Here is a 22,214-nt window from a genome sequence, read left to right as displayed (position 1 = left end):
CACAACTGCTAGGATGTTTGTCCTTGTCCCCTACTCCACTGTGCACCGGGCTTGTTTTGAACAAACCACACAGCAATTGTGTAAACTTGGGAACACAACTCCAATAAACTCATCAGGCCTGTTCTGTGTGGCTCACCTGCTCCGCTATGGCTCTTGTAGCCGCTCTGTCCTCATGGGGCAGAGAGGAGTCTTCTGGGGTAGGCCTAGGTAACTCCTCCTCAAGGAAGCATGCTCAAGTCCCCAGCCAAAGTCTCCACTCTGGGAGCTGTGCCCCTGGAGCTCTATAAAGGACAGGATTCCAGGGCCATTCATCTTCTGGGAAGCTGTGGTGCCCTTACAGGTGAGGCCTTAGGTTCTCCTGGGACCTTGAAACCTTCTGTTGACTCAGGCAGCTCCACCCAGCCCTGCCTCTGGGGAAGAGGACATCTCTGCCCTCACTGTTCTCCTGATATGGGCAGGGCTTGTGTCAAAGGGTTTGAGCTCAGCAAGGAGGGGGTGGGGGTGGGGGTGGTTAGTGCTGCTTGTCTGCAAGACCTCTTGCTTCTTTTCTTTCTTTCTTTTTGGAGACAGGGTTTCTCTGTGTAGCCCTGGATGTCCTGGAACTCACCCGCCTGCCTCTGCCTCCCAAGTGCTGGGATTAAAGGTGTGCACCACCACTGCCTGGTCCTCTTGCTTCTTTAACCTGTTGTACATCAGGCATGTGGCCACTGTGGCTTGAGCAGAAATACAGAGAGCAGCCTTGCTGCCTGGAGACAGTGAGAGGCCTCAGCCTGAAGAATCACGGTGCCAGCTTGGTGACCAGTATCTTACAGTGGGGTAGACCCCATGTGTATGACAAGGCTGCAGGCAAAGGCAGGGTCATGGGCCTGGTCTGTCTTTCTGCTCTGGCTGAGAAAGGGTCAAAGGTTGCAGGTTGGGATTGTTGGTGGACATGATCAGGATTTGGCCGCAGGCTGGTCCCCTCCCCATAATAAAGGTAGCTGAGGTGGGGGTGCACGCAGGCCCCCTGGGGAAGGATACGCTAGGCTCACATAACTTACGATCAGAGCCACCGTCTGCTCATCTCTTATGAGGGCCCTGCTAAGGCAAATGGGAGACTCAGGGTACACTGTGACCCTGCCCAGGGTGGCCTGTAGTCACCCTAAACCAGGGCTGGGGCTGGAAACTAGTTCATCTTCCCAGTTTGGACAGTTCCAAGACCCAGCTGTGCCTACCTGCCTGGAATTTGAGAAAGACAGGAAGTCTACTGTCTGCGGTACCTACCGGAGAATGTTGCTTAATGTGGTGCCTGCCGCCCCCTGGTGCCCATCTGTGGGAGGGCCAGGCCTCAATTCTGTCTACAGGCACTTCGTACTAGCTAGTACACTATGAAAGGTGCACTGCTGGGTGACAGGCATCTGGCTGTGCCTCTCGGCGGACCACCCAATGGTGCTGGTGTGGGACTTGGGTAGTAAGAACAAAGGCCTACTGTGGGAACTGGAGCCCAAGGCTCCTACACCGAACCTGTGCAGTCCTGTGAACCATGCCTGCCTACGTGGCCCCACCACTCTCAATGTATGGCTGTACGTGTGTATGCATCCATCCCTAGAAGACATGTCAGTTAGGGAAGGAGCCTAAGAGCCTTAGGTACACCTGAGGCGTCTCACAGCACAGGGCACACAGATGCCAAGCCCTGGGGACTGGAACCAAAGCCACTCTGCCCAGCAGCCTCCAAGAGCCCTTGAAGGTCCCTTCATGACAGAGCTCCCTCTCTTTCAGCTCTTGAAACAGGAGTGCTGCTTGGTAGCGTGTGCTGTCCCTAGGAACATTAGGGGTGAGAGCCGGCTCAGCAGACAGACGTGCTGATGTTTGCTCCTTCTGAGGCAAGAAGCAGAAATGAGAGAAAACACTGGGACCCAAGGAGGGGACGCAACAGGATTGGAAGTTTAGCACTGACTAGCTCCAGGTGGCTTGGGTAGTCTGTTGGGGCAGCCATAGTCCACTTGGGGCTGTGGGCGTCTTCTCAGCAGCAGAGAAAGCAGATCTGGTCTCTAGGAGACCCCTTGTGCTAGGCACTGCTTCCCACCAGATGAGTACATGTGTATGTATATATTTATATATATATGTATATGTATATATATATAAAAGATTATTTAACAGTTAAATACATTCCAACACTAGTGTCCCACAGGACAAATGCTGGGTTGGGTGTCCCTGGTACACGCACTGTCAGTCAATACTCCGGTGTGAACACAGGTTCCTCGAAGTAAATCACATTCCTGATGAGGGATACGCAGATACGTCTGGCAGAGTGGGTATCTCACTTGGTGGGAACCTCGTATTTGAAGATGACACTGAAGAGCTGGCCACCTAGACGCTCTGCCAGCCAAGCGTTCTTTACCACTGCCAACTTCAGACTCTCGCAGCGCAGCAATGCATGGTAGTTGGTGTGGATGGCACGGCCCATTCCCTCGATGACAACCAGGTCGGCACCACGCTCTCGCACCAGCACGGCCAGTCCCTTGTCTAGACGGCTTCAGGGAAGAAGAAGGTGGCACCAAGGTTGGGCAGGGGACAGCACTAAGCACACCTTGGTGGACACCAACCTGTTTCCTTGGAGGTGGGGACCAGCAAGAACATGGGGACCTTTCCCCAGCACCCCTTGCTAACTGAGGCATGCCCAAACCCAGACTCCCAACAGTGGCCTTCCCCCTACTGGCCAGGAACTGAACTTCCAGCACCACCTGCTTTTCTGATGCTCCCGTTTCTGAAATTTCCTTTGTCTACTACTACTGTGCATCTCTTTGCAGAAAGCACTGAAGGAGAGGCCAGTAGGATGGCTCAATGGGCTTAGGCACTTTTCTACCAATGACTTGAGATCGGTCCACAGAACCCACATGGTAAAAGGCAAAACCATGCAAGTTGTTGTCCAAGATGTACACAAGCTGTGGTACAAGAGTGCATGTATGTGCAAGGGCGGGCACACACATGCTTGCACACACACACACAGAGTAAATAATAAGTGGGAAAATGGGACAGCTTCCTGCCACAGGACTGTCCTGTAGCAGGGAGCCTGGGTCAGTTGCCCATCAGCCCTATAGGCTGCAGGAAGAAGTGGTCACATAGGTTATATTTAGGGCAAGCAGCAGCATGGCTGGTGCCTTGCAGAGCAGTAGGAAGAAAAGCTGGGTTACCTGAGGTCTAGGCATGGGGAGCTGGAACCGGTCTGCACCAGCAGCAGCCTATCTTCTTTCAGCGCAGTGCTATAGAAAAGCATGCGGTCAGGGCCCAGCCGAGGCCCTGTGACACTGACCCTCCTCAGGAACCTTTTGCGAATCTCCCAGAACTGGTTAGGCCCAGCCCCTGCCTGGCTCAACGGGGGTAGCCAGAACCTACCAGATGATGGGGTCCATGGCTGCAATGCGTTCTGCCACAATGAGAGACTCACTGTAGGTCACATCGTTCAGGGCAGGGCCTGAGTTGCATGCCAAGATGACCTACGGTTGGGGGGAGGGAGCAGCAGCTCTTTAGAACCTGGGCTGTTACTTATGTGGCCCAAATTCACCACAGCTGACCCTGGCAAGTTCCAAGCAGCAGCCAACTGCTGGGCAGCAGGGCCCCAAACAATCTCAGGGCTCTGTGGCTTCTGAGCGAGGCAGGGCTGTGCCCGGAGGCCTTTACTGCCTCCCATCCATCCCATCCTCAGCCTGCCTCCTGGATCAGGATAACCTCTCACTATTCTCAAGCTTCTGGGTCAAGAAGGAAACAGGAAGCAGGGAACCCAGGGCTTAAGCTACAGCCCGCACCCAACAGGCCCAGGCGCTCCGTGTCCTCACCTGCACTCACCTGCCACAAATGTAGGAGCTCTGACCACTGCCAGAAGCCCACAGGAACGCCAACCCCACCAACAGCGGAGAAGCCCAGGGGAAGGGTCCCGCCCACCCAGCCTTTTCACTCACCTCTGTCCCTCTAAAGAGTAGCTCCCTGACAAAGGGGAAGACTCCCAAAATGATGTCTATTCCACTGTTATCTGCGAAAATTAAGGCACATTTATGAGGGGGCCCCTGTAAGACAAAACCAGGACGTTCAGTTGGGAACAGGTGCACTCAAGCGTTTCACACTCCACTGCACTCTACACCCCCAACTCCCTGGGCGACTGGGTCCAGCCACAGGGTCTCAAAGTGTGGGAGGCAACAGGGACAGGGCAGTTGGTCCCGTGGCCAGATGACCCAGCCAGTGGTCACTGCAGGGGCTGGGGATGTAACCCTGAGCCTCATACACACCAAACAACCCACTGTTCCTTTCTCTGAGTCACACCTGACCCGGGGAATGGGAATTTCTGACATGAGACTCTCAGCTGGTGGCTTGTAAGTTCTAAGAGGTGGGCTACAGGTTATACCTGTGTCCCAGGCCATGTGAATGTGCTGTATGTGTCACACCCATGTGACCCTAAGCCCAATGACTTTGGTGGCCACCCTCTCTGGCTAGGTCCAGACTCTGTGCTCCAACCCCCAAGGGCAGATGCAGCAGCACCTTACATACCTTTAACCTCTGGAGCCACTTGGTGTAGGAATCCACGAGCCAGGGCCGTTCTGTAAGGAGACAGGAACTCTAGTCAGGGAAGCTGAGGCCTAGTGTCAGGGGCTTGTTTCACCAAGGCTATCTCATTTCATCCTGAGCAACACAGCCACACAGCTACCAGAACTGCCCCGTCCGACCTGCTGCTTAACTTCTGCAGAGCCAGACAGAGCCAAAGAGCACACAGTGTCCATACCTTGCAATTTTCTCTTTGCTTCTTCAAACCCAAACTGGGGGTCCGATTCCAGGACACTGTAGAAATAAGAAAGTTGACACAAAGCAAAAACCACAAACGAAGCCCAACCTCACCATTCCTCCCTCCCTACAACGAGGGATCTCCCAGCAGCACTACGCTGGACTGGCCACACCTCCCCTTAGGAGCCAGTGCTGCTCACGGAGGAGCACGCTTCGGACAGGAACAAATCCTTTCAGTATAGCGCTAAAGCTCAGATCTGCTCAGGGCGATGGAGCTAGCTCCTTCTAGGACTGACCACCACATACTGGGGTCTGCACCTCAAGTGGGCGGCTAGAATGAGGGTGGGGCAGGAGAGTGAACAACCCTTTGCAATATGCTCCAACCCCAGTCAAGTAGCATGGTCACCCAGTGAGACTGGGGCCTCAGGTGGATCACCATGGAGACAGCGACTCTACAGTTGCTCTAGGAGAGGACCCTCGATGCGCCTTAGGAACACGCGTGTCCCAGTGTTCTGCAGGTGCCAGCACCTTGGCAAAGCACCATGGTTACACCAGGCACCAAATAGGGTCAATCCCTGCTGTATTTGGTAACTACGAATTTGGGCTTTTACCCTGGAAATGTCAGCCCTAAAGCACAAATCAGCCTCACCATGGTAAGTGCCTGCCCAGATCTCCGCAGCACAAAGACCTATGACTTTGTGCGGGCTCTTGCTCATCACTGTCAGGGCCAGCCAACCCAGAGCAAGTGGCTCTGGGTCTAGACAGCCTGGTGGCAGAATAGCATACTTCTGTCACAGAATAACCAGTTCTAAGCCACCTCAGAGGGAGAAGGAGCAGGTGCTCACACCTCAGGTACCTACTCAGACACGGCCTTGGCTCCCCAGTCAAAGACATTCCCAGCTAAGAGCCCCTTCACCAGGGCCAGCTGCCGCTCTTCCCAGCCTAGTGAGTCCAGCGAGCGTGTCACGCTCTGAAAGCATTTTAGCGCGAGGCCGTTTTCTTTCTGCTTCACCTGTGGGAAAGACACACAGGCGTTGCTTTATTGGTGCTCACTCTGAAGGTAGGCCCACACCACTCCTTGTACCCTCTGGGGAGGTCTCTGCAGGGCAGCAGATGAAGGGGGCTCAACGAGGACTGCAAACACTAACCAGGGAGAAGGGGGCATTTGGTGTCGTGCTCCCGAGAGGTGATGCTCAGGGCTGGGTACCAGGCTACTTACTGATTTGGGGCAATCCTCAGGTATACCTGGTGTTGGGTGAAGCAGGGAGGCACTCTGGCCCACAAGACTGAGTGGAGTTAGGAGGGCACCGGGTTTGCACCCCCAGAGGCCACTGTGCATGGGCAGCTGAGGAAGGGCAAGACGGCTGACAACAGGGAAACAAGGGGCCCATGGCTCCTAGCCAGAGGGATGGAGGAGTGCTAACACACGCCTGGAGTAGAGCTGTGCACCTAGAACTAGCCAGTGTGAGCTCAGACCTCCTGAGGCTGGCACAACAAAATGCTACTGAGTCCTCTGCACCCTACTTGTAGTCTACATGGCTCACCTTGGAGTAGGGATCTGGGAAGTTGAATTCATTCAAACAGTGTTCTCTTGTGTCCAACAGGCTGCGCACAGTCAGCGTCCCATAAGCACTGGGGACAAAACCAGGATGGAGTGTGGCTGAACAAGACAGGTCTCACAGAGCCCAGGAAAGCCCAGTGAGACCTCTGCACACAGCTGGAAAAGACCTTGCTGCGTGGGCTTCATCCTCCCACCAGACCAGTCGAGGTCCTTGTGCCAAGAAGGGAACCCTTCCTCAGTGGCCACTGGCAGGGGTTAGCCTGAGGTCACAGGACTCACAAGGGCTGGTGCCGGAGGGTCTGCAGTTTGCCCCAATACTTCTGCCGGAACTTCTCTGCCCTCTCAACTGCATCCATGGACTCTGGCTGGCTGGCCACAGCTCGCTTCACCACCTGCCAACAGCAGAGGTGTCAAATAAGCTCTGCAGAGACAACACAGGGTGAGGGCAGGCACAGCCTGGTGGGGCTCTGCCCAGCTGCACTGGGGCACACTTGCACAGCTACAACCACAGTAACAGTGAGAGATAGTGCTGCTGTCCGGTATTTCAGCTTTAAAAGACACCACCCTTGCCTACATCCTGCTGCTGCTTTGGGAGACAGAAAGAGACCACGGTGCTTCCCTGGCAGCTACAAAGACTAAGGCTCTGATTTCTTCCAAGAGTTGCTACTTGGGACCCAGGGCTGTGCCCCTCACTCACCACATACCCAGATGTCTGAAAGAGGGTTGGGAATTCCTACTGTGGCCACACCTTCGAGCCTGCCGGAGCTCGAGGTTTAGCTGCTGCAGCCCCGCCCCAACACCTCCCAGAAGCCAGCACTACCACTATACACAGTGCTGGCACTGGAAAAGGTAGAAAACGCACAAGGAGGCGTATGGTTTGAATTTGAAATGCTCCCAAAAAAGCCCATGTGTTGAAGGCTTGGTACTCAGAGGTGGGCCTTTGGAAGGTGAGCTCTTTCACTGACGGCCTCAAAATATTAAGACCATTGTAAAGTAGAATATGGGAGGTGGGGCCTGGCTGAGGGAAAAAAAAAATCACTAGGGGCTTGCCCTGAGAGATCGAGAGAGAGAGCGAGAGAGAGCGAGAGTGGGGGGGGGGGAGAGGGAAGAGAGGGAAAGGGGGGAAAGGGGAGAGGGGGAGAGTGTGTGTGTGTGTCCTGAGATAGGATCTTACTATGTAGCCCTGGTTGGTTTGAACTCCCTATGTAGGCAAGACTGGCCTTGGACTCACTGAGATCTGCCTGCCTCGCCATCCTGGGTACTGGGAGCAAAGGCATGCGCCACCATAACAGCCTTGAAGGGTTAACTCTTGTTTTGGCCCCTTCCAATCTCCCCCTCTCTACTCCTGGTTGCCACAGAGTAGGCAGCTTTGCTGTAGTGTGCCCTGCCTCGCCACAGGGTCTTCCTACCATTTCTGTCAGAATCTGACGCAACATAAAAGCCTGTTTACATCAGAATCACAAGAGGTGCCTGGTGTGCTGGTGCAGGCTCTGGTAATCCCAGTACTCAGCAGGCTGAGGCAGAAGGATCATGCTGAGTAGATCCAATCCTGGGCTACAGGGTAAAACCCTTGCGTACTGCTCTGAAGAGGCCATGTCACTATGTCACGCCCTTACCCTACACATTGTAGAGACAGGCATACTCTTTCCTTACTAAGACTATGTGACTTCTGGGAAATGTCCCTGCCCTCTTCCCCTTCTTTCCCCTGTTGACCCTCATAGGGATGGAGCCAGCTGAGCCCAAGAGCAGCCCAGGTTTTGGGAGACCACACACTCTCCGCTTGCTGTGTCTTGGAGCCTCACCCCATCCAGGGCCTCCTCAAAGCACGTGAGCCAGTACTGACGGGCCAGAGCATCATCAGTGAGGTCTACTGTGTCAGGCACATAGGAGGACGGGTCCAGAAGGAGGGGCAGGTTGACCAGGGGCCTCTCCAGCCGGTCCATTTCCAGCAGGTCAAACTAGAAGGACAAGAAGAGGTCAGTGGAGAGGCTACTGTCAGAAAGGTCACAACCCTGATGTAAGCTCTGGCTTTCAACACGAATGCAGCAGCTCCACCGGTCTTCCTGCAGCACCAGCCAGACTTCCTGGATTCTGTCCATGGCTTGGCTGTGGAGTGGGTCTATGCTTGAAAGCTTCAGATCAGGGTAGCTCCCTAAACTACCACCCCTTAGCCCCACAGCAGCCTGTGGTTCCTAAGCTGGCCCTGGCTGCTCGCACACCGGCTCATGCTGCCTCCCTCCCAGCACTCAGCCTGAGTTCCAGCTCTGGTTCTCAACAGTGCTGGGGAGTTGCAGTGCTAAGTCCCAGCAGCCCTCTGGCTCTCGGTCTCATCTGCGTGAATTCTGGCAGACTCGCTGCTGGTACATGCCTTGGCTTCTGTCTTGTCCAGCTGATGTGCTGTCTGCAAAGCACTACAAGGCTGTTCCTCATATACTGGCCCTGAGACACAGTCAGGACATGGACCGCCTAACTAGCGGCATGTGCGCAGCAGTGAGATGAGCTGTGCTATGCTGCCCGTGCCCAGCAGCGGCTCTCGCCCCAGAGAAGTGTGACCTCTGCTCCAAGGCCGCCTCTTTTTGATCTCGAGTGTCTATCTGCCACACCACACTCCTGAACTCAAGCCCCTTCAGCCAGGAGATTTCAACTGCAATGACTGAACATGAACTCTGGGTTAAGACTCACAGCCTTGGACAGAGCCACAGGGGTAAATGTTTGCAAACCCTGGGAACACATACAGGTGGCAAGGTTAGCATGAAAGGTCTGAGAAACTCCCAAGCTGACCAGAAATGGGCAGGGGTTACTACCTACATTAACCACTGGCTCACCACTGAGCGCCCCAGCCTCAGTGGCCTCTGCGCACGAAAACACATAGCTCTCCAGCTTCACGTCACTAGTTACTATGCTACCAAGTTTCCTGCTCTGAAGGTCTTGCCATTGCCAGGGTCTCGGTGGCTTAGTTCTGTCTCTCTTGGCAATAAACGCCTCTAATGACTGCTCAGCACCTGCGCTGTGTCAGCTGTGTCTCTGTGACACATCATCCCAGCACAGGCTCTGCAGGCTCCAAGGTGTGGGACAGAGCTGGGCAGTGCCACTCACCCTGCCGTGTTCTACTGAGGAAGCATGAGCCTCCTTTCAGTTCAGACAGGACAACTTTGCTTGCTGTTGTCTCCATCTGGGGAGCCATGTGGCAGGCCTCAGCAGGGCTACTTGAATTAAAAGCCAAGGGTGGGAGATGCCCATTTCAGAGCTACCATTCCCCACCGGGCCTGGTCCACAGACAAATGCCCAGGGGCACGTGGAGCGCTCTCACTGCAGAGGCCCGGGCTCACTACCAAGGGCTGCTGGGTCGACACCGTGCCTGCCCCAGCTGCTCTTCCCAGACATATATGGTGTCTGAGCTACAAAAGCTCCTCAGCCAATTGTCAGACGCCCAAACAGCTTGCAAAAATGGCTTACCACACCATAGTGGCATCTGACCTGTAGGAGCCCGCATCAAAAGGGCTCTAAGGAGGCATGTGCTAAGGAGTCTCCCAACCCACTGGCTCCGCAGTGCTCAGCCTGCCTCTGGCCAGGTGAGCCCAGTGTCGCAGCCAGAGTGGATTTCATCCTCATGGAGACATAAGGAATGGATCTAGAACATTCCAGGGAGAGCAGACTTCCCCAGAAACACAAAGCTGCTGGGCACAAGCTCAGACAGAGGCAGGCCTACTCTCTGCTCTTGCCGCAAACATTGCAGCAGCTGCCAGCCAGGGTGCTATGCAAGGAACACCAGGCCTCTCAGGCTCCCAAGGGCTCCAGAAGCCTCCATGCCTCCTGCCCTCAAGTCTAACTTGTCATCAACATAAAACCAGCCTGTGTGGTGAGAGGCCACAGTGGAGACGGCTGGGCAGGCTGCTCCAGAAGGGCCTGCTACTCACTGTGCCGCTCCTTGCCCGCTGTGTCGGGCACAGCTCGGGCGACGTGCTCATCAGCCCGGAGCTGGCTGCGTAGTTCTCACCCCAGCTGTACTGGTTAGGATCTGGAAAAACGAGAAGCTGGTCACCGTGTCAGCCTCGCCCTTGATTCAAAGGGGAAAGTAGAGGAGGAAAAGGGATAAAATCATTGGTCTATTTACACGCTACGGATTACCCCTTTCTGTGGCTTCCTCCAGCCTCGTGCCCCACCCCCTGGTCCCCACTCTCCCACCCAGATGCCCAGCCAGGGCACAGGCCATGTCCTGCACAGCCAGCCACTGCTCACAGCGGTGACTCTACTCACTGTCTTGCTCGGCTCCTTTTAAAAATGCCCCGATGGCTCCCAGGTAGCCTTCATGTCTCAGGAAGAGTGCCTGGACTTCACCCTGCCCCAGCCCAAGCCCACACATAACTGGTCAGTGTCCAGTCAGATCCACTGTGTACCCACCACACTAGTGCACCAGCGTCTTCAAGGCTGTCTGATAGATACCCTGCCAACAGAGAGTACCTGCACGCCACTGGCTAGCCTACCCACTGTGGAACCTGACGGGAAGACAGACTCCACAAAGCCACCTTGAGCTTGCTACTGCCTATTCCTGAGCGCCAATCTGTAGCACTTCGCTGGCCCAGATACCCCGGCTCCACGTGAGGTTACCTCACTAAAGGACAGTCCCTGACTGCCCTTCATTGTAACAGGCTTACACTCAATGTACAGAATGTCAAACTGGTCAAGAGGAAGGTGCAGTTGACCAGAAGGTCTGGGTGAGTGGGAGGGCTGTCGGCCTGTGGGGACTTATCTTCCCAAGGAGCCTGCTGGCAAGGAACTGTGACTGCGTCCCAGCTCAGAGCGCTGCAATGTGCCCCTTGGGTATAGGTTGTGGTCAGCATGCTGCCATTTGGGGAGACTTTCGGGGGTACATTGGAACAACCAGGATGAGCTGAGCCCACACCAGTACAGGGGCAGGAAACTGGGTGCAGTCACCTTGGAGAAGAAGTTAATGCTGTAGGTGATTGTGCGCATGGTCACGGGGTGACCCCGGATGAAGAAGCCCCCAAAGTAGACCCTGTCCAAGCCGTGGAGCTTGGCATACAGACAGGCGAGCTGCCCGATGTCATTGCTGATCATGTGCAGCAGGCTCTTGGCCATGTCTTCTTTGGAGAACTCTGAGAAGGGAATGAAAACAGAACCCAGAGTATGAGGTCAGTGTCACCGGGTGACAGACAGCTGGAGGGAAGAGGGCAGGAACAAGGCTTCATTTTCAAGAAAAAACAAATATCCTAACTGCTTTTCCTAGCTTGTATTTTCTTGGAAACAGAGGCTGAGGTAGCCATCTGGCAATGTTCTAACGAGCTAGAGCAGGATTCTGGGAAGGTGAGCCCTGGAGACCCAACAAGAACAGTCTCCGGGGGAATCTGTGAGCTCTGCCTCTCCACACTAGTGGGCAGAGTGATGTCCTGGGCACTGAAGCTGGCTGTGGCTGGGTCATGAAGGGTAGATCCTGGCAGGTACCTCTGTCAGCAGTGGCTGACTTCCCAAAACTGCTTGCGATGAGATTGCCACTCAGGCCCAGGGTCTGGTGGGCCCCACCATAGATGTCCTGGACCAGCATGTCAACGTTGGCATGCCGGCCTCTGGAAGCCAGCTGCAGCAGCTCATCAAACTTCTGTGGAGGCAAAGCAGAGCACATCAGGGTGGTGAGGGCCTAGCAGCCAGGGCACCCTCACCATCCTGGATAGCAGAGAGGAGACTGCACAGTCAGATGTGAATGGCCCTCCCTCAGCATAAGGGGCAAGGGCAGGCCTGGAAAGCTGGATGCTGGAGCACTGAGCTGGCAGAGCTCCGGCAGTTCAAAGCCCTTGCCCTTCAGAGTATAATCAGCTCAGTCACGGGGATCCAAGACCTCTCACTAGAGCCAGGAGAGAGGCTTGGGAGTGGCTTCTGCAGACATGCACCACGGCCCCTCTAAGGGCCACAGGGTGGACGTTCTGCAGGGAATACCTTTGTTTTGGTAAGCAGAGCCCCGAGCCCCCAGAAGGTGCCTCCTCCAATGGAGCTTCCACCAATCCACTCAAACCGGTCCTCTGTCTCCACCTGAGGAAGAAAAGGGATGCACTGGGCTGCAGGCCACAAAGGCTGCTAGGATGCTGGGGTCAGGGCTTGCAGGCCACATAGGCTGCTAGGGCTGCCATGTCCTTCCTCAAGAGTTTCTGCCATACTTTTCCAAGTGAACCCTCGGTGGCACCGATGCAAGTGGTAGGTGCTCAACTATCATGCCAAGGATGGCTCTGTGAAGGGGTCAAACCTGTGCCCAAGCCCAGTGAAGGCTATGACACAGCACACACACAGTCAGCAGGCACTGAGACATTCAGCTGTCATTCTTACCTTCACGATGGAGACGCCAGAGCCAATGTTGACTAGGAGGTAGGGGAAGATGTTGGGGTGATTTGTCTGAAATCGAAACTCTGGGTCTGAGTCTTTCTGGTACATGAAGGCCTCATGTGGGATGTTCTTCAGCACGAAGTTGCACCCCTTAATCAAGCAGGTCATTACATCCTCTTTGTCCACCCTGGAAAGAAAAGAACCTAGTCACAAGAGTCAACCATGGTGCACTTGTTAGGAGGCAGCACAGGGCAGCCAGACTGTGCCACAAGGGCCCTAGGTTTGCAACCAGCAAGGGCAGCACCCGCACTCAGCACCACAATCAGCACGGAAGTTCAGGGCCCCCCACCGCACCGCAGGCACCACAGGTACGGCCCCAACTCACTTCAGACGCAGCTTCTCCTCGATGAGGTCTTTGAACTTGTAGGCTCCACCCCCAGTGGCCTGGATGACCTTGGTCTCAGTGTTGACTAGGTGGTCTCTGATGAAGTCCAGGCAGGCTTCCATGTAGGTATTCTCAAACTTGATGAAATGCAGGCGAGCTGTGATCTCCTCCTGAACTGAGATCTCATAGGGCGGCTCATGATCCTGCTCCACGTCCTGCAAAGAGTTAAGAAGTCTTCAAGAGGCAAGGATAGCCTGAGCACCCTGCCCCAGCACATTAGGCATTTACTCAACTGTGATACACAAAATACTTGATGTTACCTTAGGCCAAGGCATAGACAGCATAGACAGGTAAGAGGCCTGCGTACCTTCAGACAAGGAGCAGGGGAAGGGGAGGCATTCTCACAAAGGGTAGGAAAGGACACCTCACAAGGAGTCAGGGAAGAGCAATCAACTCCAGGACCATAGTGTTAACATATGTAAACAGCAAGGGACAACAAACAAAAATGACACTATGAAGTCCAAGGCCGGCGGGAAGCAGCACCCTGTCCGGCTCCACTGATATACCTGCCTACCTTTCCCGGGTGGTCAAAAGACCTCACTTTGGCCACTTTGTGCTGTACGGTGGAATAGTACGCCAACTTGGTCAATGATCCACCTACACGGACAAGACAAAAACCACGAGAAATTCAGAACAGAGAAAAGGAGACCCTGAGATCCACCTCCTTCCTCAGGCTCTCGGGTGCTCTGGGGTTTCAGCGGCCTCTTCCGTGAATATCAGAGTCTGTGGATAAGGACCTTAGTGCTTTGTGAACTTGAAGTCACAGATGAGAGGAGAGAGTACTGATCGCTCTTCTTTTTTTTTTTTTCAGATTTATTTATTATTATATCTAAATACACTGTAGCTTACTTCAGACACACCAGAAGAGGGTGTCAGATCTCATTACGGATGGTTGTGAGCCACCATGTGGTTGCTGGGATTTGAACTCAGGACCTTCGGAAGAGCAGTCGGTGCTCTTAACCACTGAGCTATCTCTCCAGCTCCCCGATCGCTGTTCTTAACGAATCTGAGTTCAAGGCTTCCCTCCCCACCCTCACAAAGCCCCAAGGCAGAGACAGAGCCAGTTTGCCTTGGAGAGCACTCGGCTGTCCCAGGTTTTAAAGAAATTTACTTTTCAAGAGCTGGAGAGAGGCTCTGTTGATAAAGCATCAGCCTTGCCACCATGAGGGGCTGAGCCCAGATGCCCAGAACCCATAGGATGGCAGGGTGTGCTTATAATCCCGCAATCACAAAATGGGAGAAGAAAAAAAACCAGACAAACTCTTAGGGCTTGCTGGCCAGTTACTCCAGCCTACTTGGTAAAGCTCCAAGCCATTTAGAGATAAAAAGGGGAAGAAAGGTCTGAGGAGCAGACTGACGTGGGACTCTGACCACCCCTCTCTAAACACTCAGTTACAAAGCCAGGCCTGGAGGTGCAGCAGACCTGTAATCCCAGCTAACTGGGAGGCGGAGGTGGAGGCAGAGACAGGAGGATCACAAGCTCAAGGCCAGCCCAGGCAGCTTAGTGAGATCCTGTCTCACAATAAAACATAAGATGTGGGCTGAGGGCAGAGGACATGACGGAAGTGTGGTCTACTGTACATGGAATGTTTTCTTCCAGCCATAAAAGAATGACATTATATAATTAGCAGAAATGGGGAAATGATCAGATGATCAGATTTGGTGAACCAAGCCAGTCTCAGAAAGACGAATGCACATTCCTCTTATTCGTGCTTCCTGGACTTTATACGTGTGTGCGTGTGTGTGTGAGACAGGAGAGATGTCTGGGGAGACAAAATGAGGAGAGGGACAGACACAAGCGGAGAACTTGAGCGGAAATATCCCCTGCATACATGACACATGTATGAGAAGTTAGGGCCCCAAATAAGCAGACACCTGACCTCTCATCTAAACAGGTCACAGTGGGTAACACACAGCACCTCTGAGATGCAGGGGTCAGCAGGGAGGGCTTACCTACAGAGCCTGAGGGTAAGGAGGGGACACAGCCTTTAGGACTTTGAGTCCATGGAGCAGCCCAGGACCCACAAGTAGGCAAAGGAAGAAAGTCAACAGCCTTCACGGGCCCCAGACTCTTTTGTTTGCTGTTTTTAAAGATTTCATTTTTATATATTTTTTAATTTGGGGGGAGTTTATTTTTATTTCATATGTATGGATATCTTGCCTAAATAAATGCCTGAGCACCATGTCCATGAAGTGCCTGAGAAGGCCAGAAGAGGGCGTCGGTTCCCCTGTAAATGGAGTTACAGGTGGTTGTTGGCCACCACAGATGCTGGGAATTGAACCATTAAAGACTCAGCCGGGAGTGGTGGTGCATACCTTTGATCCCAGCACCCGGGAGGCAGAGGCAGGCAGACTTCTGAGTTCAAGGCCAGCCTGGACTATAGAGTGAGTTCCAGGAAAGCCAGGGCTATACAGAGAAACCCTGTCTCGAAAAACCAAAAAAAAAAAAAAAAAGAATCGTCAGTGGTTTTTTCCTACTGCTTATCCATTTTCTTCAGTTTGTGAGGCAGGGTCTCTGTTATATAAACTGAGCTGGCCTTGAACCCATGGAGTTCCATCTGCTTCTGCCTCCCAAGTGCTGGGATTAAAGGTATCCACCAATTGCCACACCTGGAGTCAGGCAGGCTCTCCACATCTTCACAGAGCCCTGTCACCATGGAATACTGCACACTGCCAACCTCTGGGCTCCAGAAAAAGCCCAAGTCCTCTGTCCACTTGAGCCACACACTCCGGGGTGAGATGCCCAGAGTTCCAGAGAAGGACATACCAAGGACAAGCCCCTGCAGGCAGAAAAGACACTTTCCAGTTTGTAGACGCAACTGCAGATTCACGGGCCCCCAGGTGACACGGGGAAAACGGGAGTGTCCGCACCCCACTGCGGCTCCATCTCTCAGAGGCCTGACCAGGCAAAGGTTTCTCAGTGGCAGAGTAAAATGGCTAAGTTATCTGCAAGTGTTGGCTTTGAGGAAATACTCAGGGACTACAGGAGAGCAGATGCTCAAATTTACAGACCTGCAGGACCAAGGTGTTTGGAGGCCAGAGTTCTCCCCTCAGTGAAACTGACACAATGCAGTCTGTCCTGTCCGAGCAGGGCACGGAGAGGCCCATTTTTGGTTTAGTGAGTGTATCATGTGCTTAATCTCATCCCCGGCCACAGTCCTAAGCCTCCTGATCTCGCTTTCCTGCCCCCAATCCGAGCCTATCCTCAGGCTTGTCTGATCCTACATGCTTTTGTAACTCACTCGGAGGACACTGTTTCCTAAAAGACAAAGCTGCACAAACGGATGGAGGTGTACTTTACCCAGTGATGGATCCGGGAGTAAAGGCGCTTGCTGTCTGGAGTTTGATTCCCAGGACCCACATGGTGAAAGAAGAGAATCCCACCAAGTTGTCCTCTGACTTTCACCATGGCACCAAGAAGGGCAGGACAGCCTTGCATTTACTACCCTGGAGTCTCTTCCTGCCTGTATGTCCTTCCTACTGCCTGGGTTTCCAACTCAGCTGACATCAGTGTCCCTATCCAAGAAAGGAAAAGGGCTTGCCAAGAACACAGAACAGCTGAGGCTTCCTGGATCCAGGGACACAGTGAGGAAGGAGGAAACAGGAGAAGTTTGTTTTTAAACAACACAGCGACAAGATGTTTTGTAGGTGCCTGAGCTGTCAACCCCATCCTGAGCTGTGATCTCCCATCAGTTGCAGGAAAAAAAAAAAAAAAGGAAGGAAGAAAGAAAGAAAAAAGGTCTGTTTTCAGGAACGCATGACCTTCCGATCTCAGATTCAGGACCCAGACTGATGATGGAAGCAAAACCCAACACTGAACATCCCTTGCCATGTCCTTCTGTCCAGACAGCCCTGGTCTGGCCTCAGGCCTTCAGCTTGAGGGCACCTCTCCACTACAGCTCATGCTTTATTGGCTGTTGGTTAGATGGTCTCTGGGTACCACATAGATTATCCGAGGTGAACCGTATTTTCTTAACTGCCTGATGATGTTTAAATCCATTTTCACTTGCTTTCCAGACACAGTTATTTAATTTTGCCTCCTTCCTAATGAATAAGTATAAGACCACAGGGCAAAGCATAAAACCCAGCCCTGGAGTGAAGGTTTCAGGATCCTCGAACAGCTGCCTTGAGGCCTTTGGAGAGGTTAGGTTGTGGACAGTCCCCTCTGCTAGGGCTGCAAGCTCATCACTTCTAACCTAATATACAGCCAGTCACCGAGTTATCTCAGGTGCTAGTAGAATCTTGGCCCACTCCACCACCCTCCTGAGCCCTTGATAAAGCTGGAACACAGGACAGGCCAGTAGGCCATCTTTACTTTCTCTTCCATTCCTCATTCCTCCCAAGGAAGAACACATCAGAGAGACAACCCAAAAGCAAGAGGGCGGGGAACATATTCAATATTCCAGAAGTAACGAGAATCTTCACAGTCTCTTAACAACCTAGGCTTTCCAAGGAGGCTAAGAGCCAGCAGCACACCCATTGATTCACGGAGATAAGTCCAAGACTGCGGATGTTGCCCGGCTGTGTGGGGCCTCACTGACCACGCTGGCATCAAGAGATACGCGGGGAAACGCCTGCAAGCAATTGGGTACAAAGCTCCTCAATAACAGGATGCAGAGCAGAGAGCTTTGGGGATAGGGGTAGGGATGGGGGTGGGGGGAGCGTTGGCCGGCTCCCATCCTGGATCTACGAATAGAAAGACCACAGACGGAGAAAGCTAGCCTTCTTCTGTGCCTTGGTCTCCGCATCTGCACACCAGGGCGATGATAGAACCTCCCCGAGGACTTGTTAGTGGGCATGAGGCTGCCCAACGCGCGAAGGGGATCTAAGGTGGGCCTGTAGCGGGTCGGCAGGAAGGTGAACTCCTAGGCGCGCAGGAGGCGGCGACCGTAGCCACGGTCCACGCTGCAGCGCTCGACAAGTGTCCAGGCCCAACGTCTCCACAGCTCACTGGGAAGCAGGAGCTCCGGCGGACGGCGCCGCGGGGCCAAGGCCAGCCTCTTCCCGGGGGATTCTGAGCAGATGAGGACCCCCCGAGGCCACCCGCCCCGCCCGTCCCTCCACTGAGCCCTCACAAGCCACCGGCGCTGCGCGGACTACGAGGCCCGACGTGCCCCGCTCCAACCGCGCAGCGCCTACCGGGAGCTGGAGTCCGACAGCCCGCTCGGTCCCGCACCTTGACGCCGCGCACACTATGAGTCCCGAGAGGCTGTGCGGCGACCCGTGAGGCTGTGCGCATGGCCCGCGCCCCCGCCCTTCGTCCTTCCCGCCGCCCCCGCTGGCTGGCCGCCCGCGCCCACTGCTTCGGCCACTCTCTCGAGTACCCGGTCCGTGTCTACCTATATCAATGGCGAAGCGCTTGGCGTTCTCCAGGTTGCGGAAGATCTCGTCGGGGGGCAGCGTGATGCTCTTGTCCAGACTGTCCCCGCCGCTCCCGCCGCCACTCGCTCCACGCTCCGCCATTTTGAAAGTGCCCGGCCAGCCTCATCAGCCATGGAAATATATGCGCATATAATTGACTGCTAAACGACCGCGTGCATAAATTATGCTAATGAGCCCCGCCCCCGTCCGCCTTGCTGGAGGCCAGGCCTCACCCCCCCCCCCCACGACCGTCCTAGACAAGCAAGGGTCCCAGAGACCAGGACTGCGGGGGCTACCAATATGAAGCTTTTGGAATATTGTTCTTTCGCTGAGCTGGCTAGATGCTAACTTGGGTTGATCCTGGTGATCTGCTTTCATATCTCCTTGCTGTGAGGTTGGCCCTGCAAGCTGCTGTAATTTCTGCTAGGGTGACCCACCATCCTGGTTTCCCAAAGAAGTGGTACCTTCACTTCTAAAACTCCCATGTTAATTGGAGTAGTTTTAAAGACCCTACATTCGAGAAATGCCCAGCCAGGGGGAAGGGATATGAATAGGGTTGTGCGTCTGCAGCTGGGGAAGATCGGCACTTTAACAGCAATCTTTGCAAAGTATAGGGGGAAAAGAGAGAGGGTGCCTGGAAGAGGGGGCAGGGCTCCAAAGTGGAGGTGATCTGGAGTTCCTGTTGACTTAAGTCCCTTGAGAGAGAGAGAGCACTGTGTCCTCCAAGAGGTCCATCATGTAACTTAATACCTTGCTCTCTGGTTCTGTCTGCAGGCTGTTGCTTACTGACTTGCCAGGCTCCTGGAGCACAGGACTGAGGCAATGCACAGGTTCAGCTGCCATATATCTACATTGATTCCAGGAGGAGGCAGCCTTGTATGTGCCTGCCAACAGAGTGGGTGTACTCTGAAAGGGAGAACCTGCTCCAGGGTGGCAGGGCTCCTGAGAGTGAGGTGACCCAGCAACTTCAGTCCCTGTAAGTGGAGTATGCCTGGCCTGTGTGTAGGACACTCCACAAGGGCACTGGCCTCCTCCCCCGTCTGTAGAAGTTCTGCTGCTCCTGTGGTAAGCTAAATGAGTGCAGATGAGGTTCTCTGTCCTTGTTTACTATATGTGGGACACAGCAGGGTCCTCAGGTGGTCACTGGCAGAGTGGATAGGAATAAGAGGGGGTGGTGGCTAATGAACTTCTGGATGGGAAAGATCCAAGTCGGGACAGGAGCCGCATCTATGACTTTGTCCTTCAGAAGACATGTAGACACACCTTCCCACTTCTTGCTCCGTGGGTTTTACCTTTGGAGAGCCCTGTGAACTTGACTAACCTATAGCCTGCCTTAAAGCAGACACCCTGTCTTAGACAATAGTCCATACCTACCAGGCTCATAGTTTGAATGGAATGGGTCAGTCCTGGCCCTGGTCACTCTGTGGAAGGGAGGGCATTTATGAATTGCCTAAGCAGGTGAACTAAGGGGAAACCGGAGCTAGAACAGATACTTTCTCAGGTTTGGCACAGCCGAGCCTCTTGCTTTAGCAAGAGGTCCACTGAGGCCCTCAGCTTCCTCTCAGTGGACAGAGCAGAGGGTCTACAATTGTTAGGATCTCTTCCCCCACCCTGGCCTGGGAGCTAGCAGAACCCCCCAGCGGCCACCCAGGTCTTGTTCACCATGAGAGCAACAACAGCTCTGTATGTCCCTCTCCTCTCTACCTCCTGCCCTCCCTTTTTCTCTATGACAGAGGACCACTAGCAAGCATTCCTCCTGATCCCGGTTTCACTGTGAACATGGTAAGATCCCACCGTTCCACCTCCAGTTACGGGGCAGGCCGCCCCTAGGCTGCTAAGGACAGATGAGAGGCACAGACATGGAGGGCTTGATATTTTATTAGAAGCCTTCAGAACAGCCTGTGTTCTCCCACATGACCAAGCGTTCAAATTCTAAGTACAAAATCGTGCCCACATGCACCCACCCATACAAAGGAATCCTTTAAGGATCATCATGGAGACCCCACCCTCCCAGACAGCCCACTGTGAGCGCGCATCAGACAGCCAAGGCCATGTGGACCTTGAGGTGAGGTCCCATGGGCCCTACGCCCACGCAAGCTGAGTGCTTTCCTATGAGGAAACACCTGCAGTTCCGCCTTCACAAAAGGCAAATGTGCCCAGGGCACAGCCCGCCTGCAGGGTGCTTGCCCAGCAGCAACGGGCCCTGAAGAAAGTCCTCTACGGACTGGGGTGAGCCAACCCCCGACTCTACAAATATCATAGAACCCCCGGTGGTGACCGGGAACTTCGCAGAAGTCACTTGCTGAAATGCAAACACAAAACAACCCCACGGGGTCGGACGGGCGGCAGAGCGTGGGCCCTGATTATCCCCAAATGACAACTCTGCACACACATTCTCTAAGAATGACCCTCCTGCTGGCCAGCCAGCCGGGGGAGGGAGCCTTCGGAAGAAGGTAGCGGCCAACCTGGGGCTGAACTGCGGCTGGGGAATGTCTTCCCACATCCAGAGGAACGAGCACGTCCTCTGGTCCGCTCCAGGCACCGGTCGGCCGCTGGGTCACCAGGGCCGCCAGAGGCCGCAGGCGGGTTGGCGGGAGGTGGAGACCGCAGCAGCAGCCTTAGCGGAGGAGCGCGCCGGTTGGGGCGCAGCTCCGGGCGCCGGGGGCTCCTTGGCAGGCGCGGCGGGAGCTGGGGGCCGCTGGAAGTGGTAAAGCAGCTTCATCTGCGTGTCGCTGGCGGCGTGCAGGGTCAGGAACTGCACCGCCTCCTGCAGGCACCAGGAGTAGCCCTCGCTGTAGTCCTGGTGCAGGCTCTTGGGGCCGGCGGCCGCGGCGAAGGCTGTGGGGAGACGAAGCGGCATGAGTGGGGCGCGCGCGGTGGGAGCCACACCGGCCGGGAGCAGGAGGCGGGCGCAGGCGCCGGGCTCACCTTTGCTGTGTTTCAGGTAGCTGACGGCCATCTCCAGGATGTCGGCCTTCTCCAGCTTGGAGTTGGGCTGGTGCCGCGCGAACTCCTGCTCCAGCAGCAGCTTCAGCTGCTCTATGCTGCTGTTGATGCGGTCCCGACGCATCTTCTCCACCACGGGCTTCCGCAGCTGCGGGAGGAGAGGCGTCAGGTGAGCGGCGGACGCCGGAGGCCCTGGGGGAATGGGACGGCGCGCGCCGGGCGAGTGGCACTTACTCGGTTTTTCTCCTTGGGACTGAGCATCTCCACCGCCACGGTACTTGGGGCCATGCCTGGAGCTCTGGAGGCGATTAGCGAGCGGAGCGGAGCGGACAGAGCCAGGCGTCCCGGACTGGCGCGACCTGGACCCCAGCACGCCAGCCCTATATAGGCGCGGGCAGCGGCTCGGCGCCTGGGGTCCGGGCGCCGCGGCCGTTCCCACACTCGGCGGCCAATGGCGGCGCCGGCCGCACAAAGGCGCCGGCCCATTAGCGCACGCTAAATTGCCTGTGAATTGGCGCGGGCACAATGGTCGCTCCCCGAGGAGCAGGTGGGCCGCGCGGCACAATGTCCGGGCTGTGGGAACGCGCTCGCCCTCATTAGCATCCCGGGGCCTGATGCTGAGAGCCCCGCGCCTCAATATGCTGCCTTTTCCCAGGCCGCGGGGAGGTGGGGAGGGCAGGAAGGAGTGCTCCCCCCCTTCTCTCCCTTCTTCCCTCCCACTCCCCAGAGACTCCCCACCGCTGGCTGGCAGAGGCCACAGGCGCAGAGAAATGAGAGTTTTACAATGAACAGTCAGCGGCTTCCAGAGGAGTGGGC

At 55.0% G+C, this 22,214-nt stretch overlaps 2 protein-coding genes across 3 annotated transcripts; both read right to left on the bottom strand.

Moving 5' to 3' along the window:
- Positions 1-2,069: 2,069 nt before the first annotated feature.
- Positions 2,070-18,596, bottom strand: Pank4 (pantothenate kinase 4). Of its 2 annotated transcripts, none has more exons than XR_002377719.1 (19): positions 18,431-18,571; positions 13,606-13,688; positions 13,032-13,246; positions 12,650-12,833; positions 12,266-12,358; positions 11,777-11,930; positions 11,249-11,430; positions 10,571-10,652; positions 10,231-10,331; positions 8,116-8,271; positions 6,593-6,705; positions 6,297-6,384; positions 5,613-5,764; positions 4,754-4,809; positions 4,522-4,571; positions 3,939-4,009; positions 3,376-3,476; positions 3,174-3,242; positions 2,070-2,513 (listed from the first exon to the last, which is right to left on the bottom strand). XR_002377719.1 is itself a non-coding variant. In XM_021159787.1 (19 exons), the coding sequence occupies exons 1-19, from the start codon at positions 18,552-18,554 to the stop codon at positions 2,300-2,302; spliced, it is 2,322 nt and encodes a 773-aa protein (XP_021015446.1). In that variant the 5' UTR covers positions 18,555-18,596; the 3' UTR covers positions 2,070-2,299. The 2 variants fall into 2 exon arrangements, 1 of the variants encoding a protein (XP_021015446.1); XM_021159787.1 differs by having other exon boundaries at positions 3,939-4,043; positions 18,431-18,596.
- A 1,717-nt stretch (positions 18,597-20,313) lies between these two features.
- Positions 20,314-21,850, bottom strand: Hes5 (hes family bHLH transcription factor 5). The gene is made up of 3 exons (XM_021161531.2): positions 21,633-21,850; positions 21,381-21,546; positions 20,314-21,290 (listed from the first exon to the last, which is right to left on the bottom strand). Exons 1-3 carry the CDS (start codon positions 21,684-21,686, stop codon positions 21,010-21,012), a joined length of 501 nt encoding a protein of 166 aa, XP_021017190.1. The 5' UTR covers positions 21,687-21,850; the 3' UTR covers positions 20,314-21,009.
- Between the last annotated feature and the right edge of the window lie 364 nt (positions 21,851-22,214).

Source organism: Mus caroli, chromosome 4, assembly GCF_900094665.2.
Source record: "Mus caroli chromosome 4, CAROLI_EIJ_v1.1, whole genome shotgun sequence".
NCBI classification, from domain to species: Eukaryota; Metazoa; Chordata; class Mammalia; order Rodentia; family Muridae; genus Mus; species Mus caroli.
Note: the sequence above shows the minus strand (reverse complement) of the source record. Positions and strands in the feature narration are given on the sequence as shown.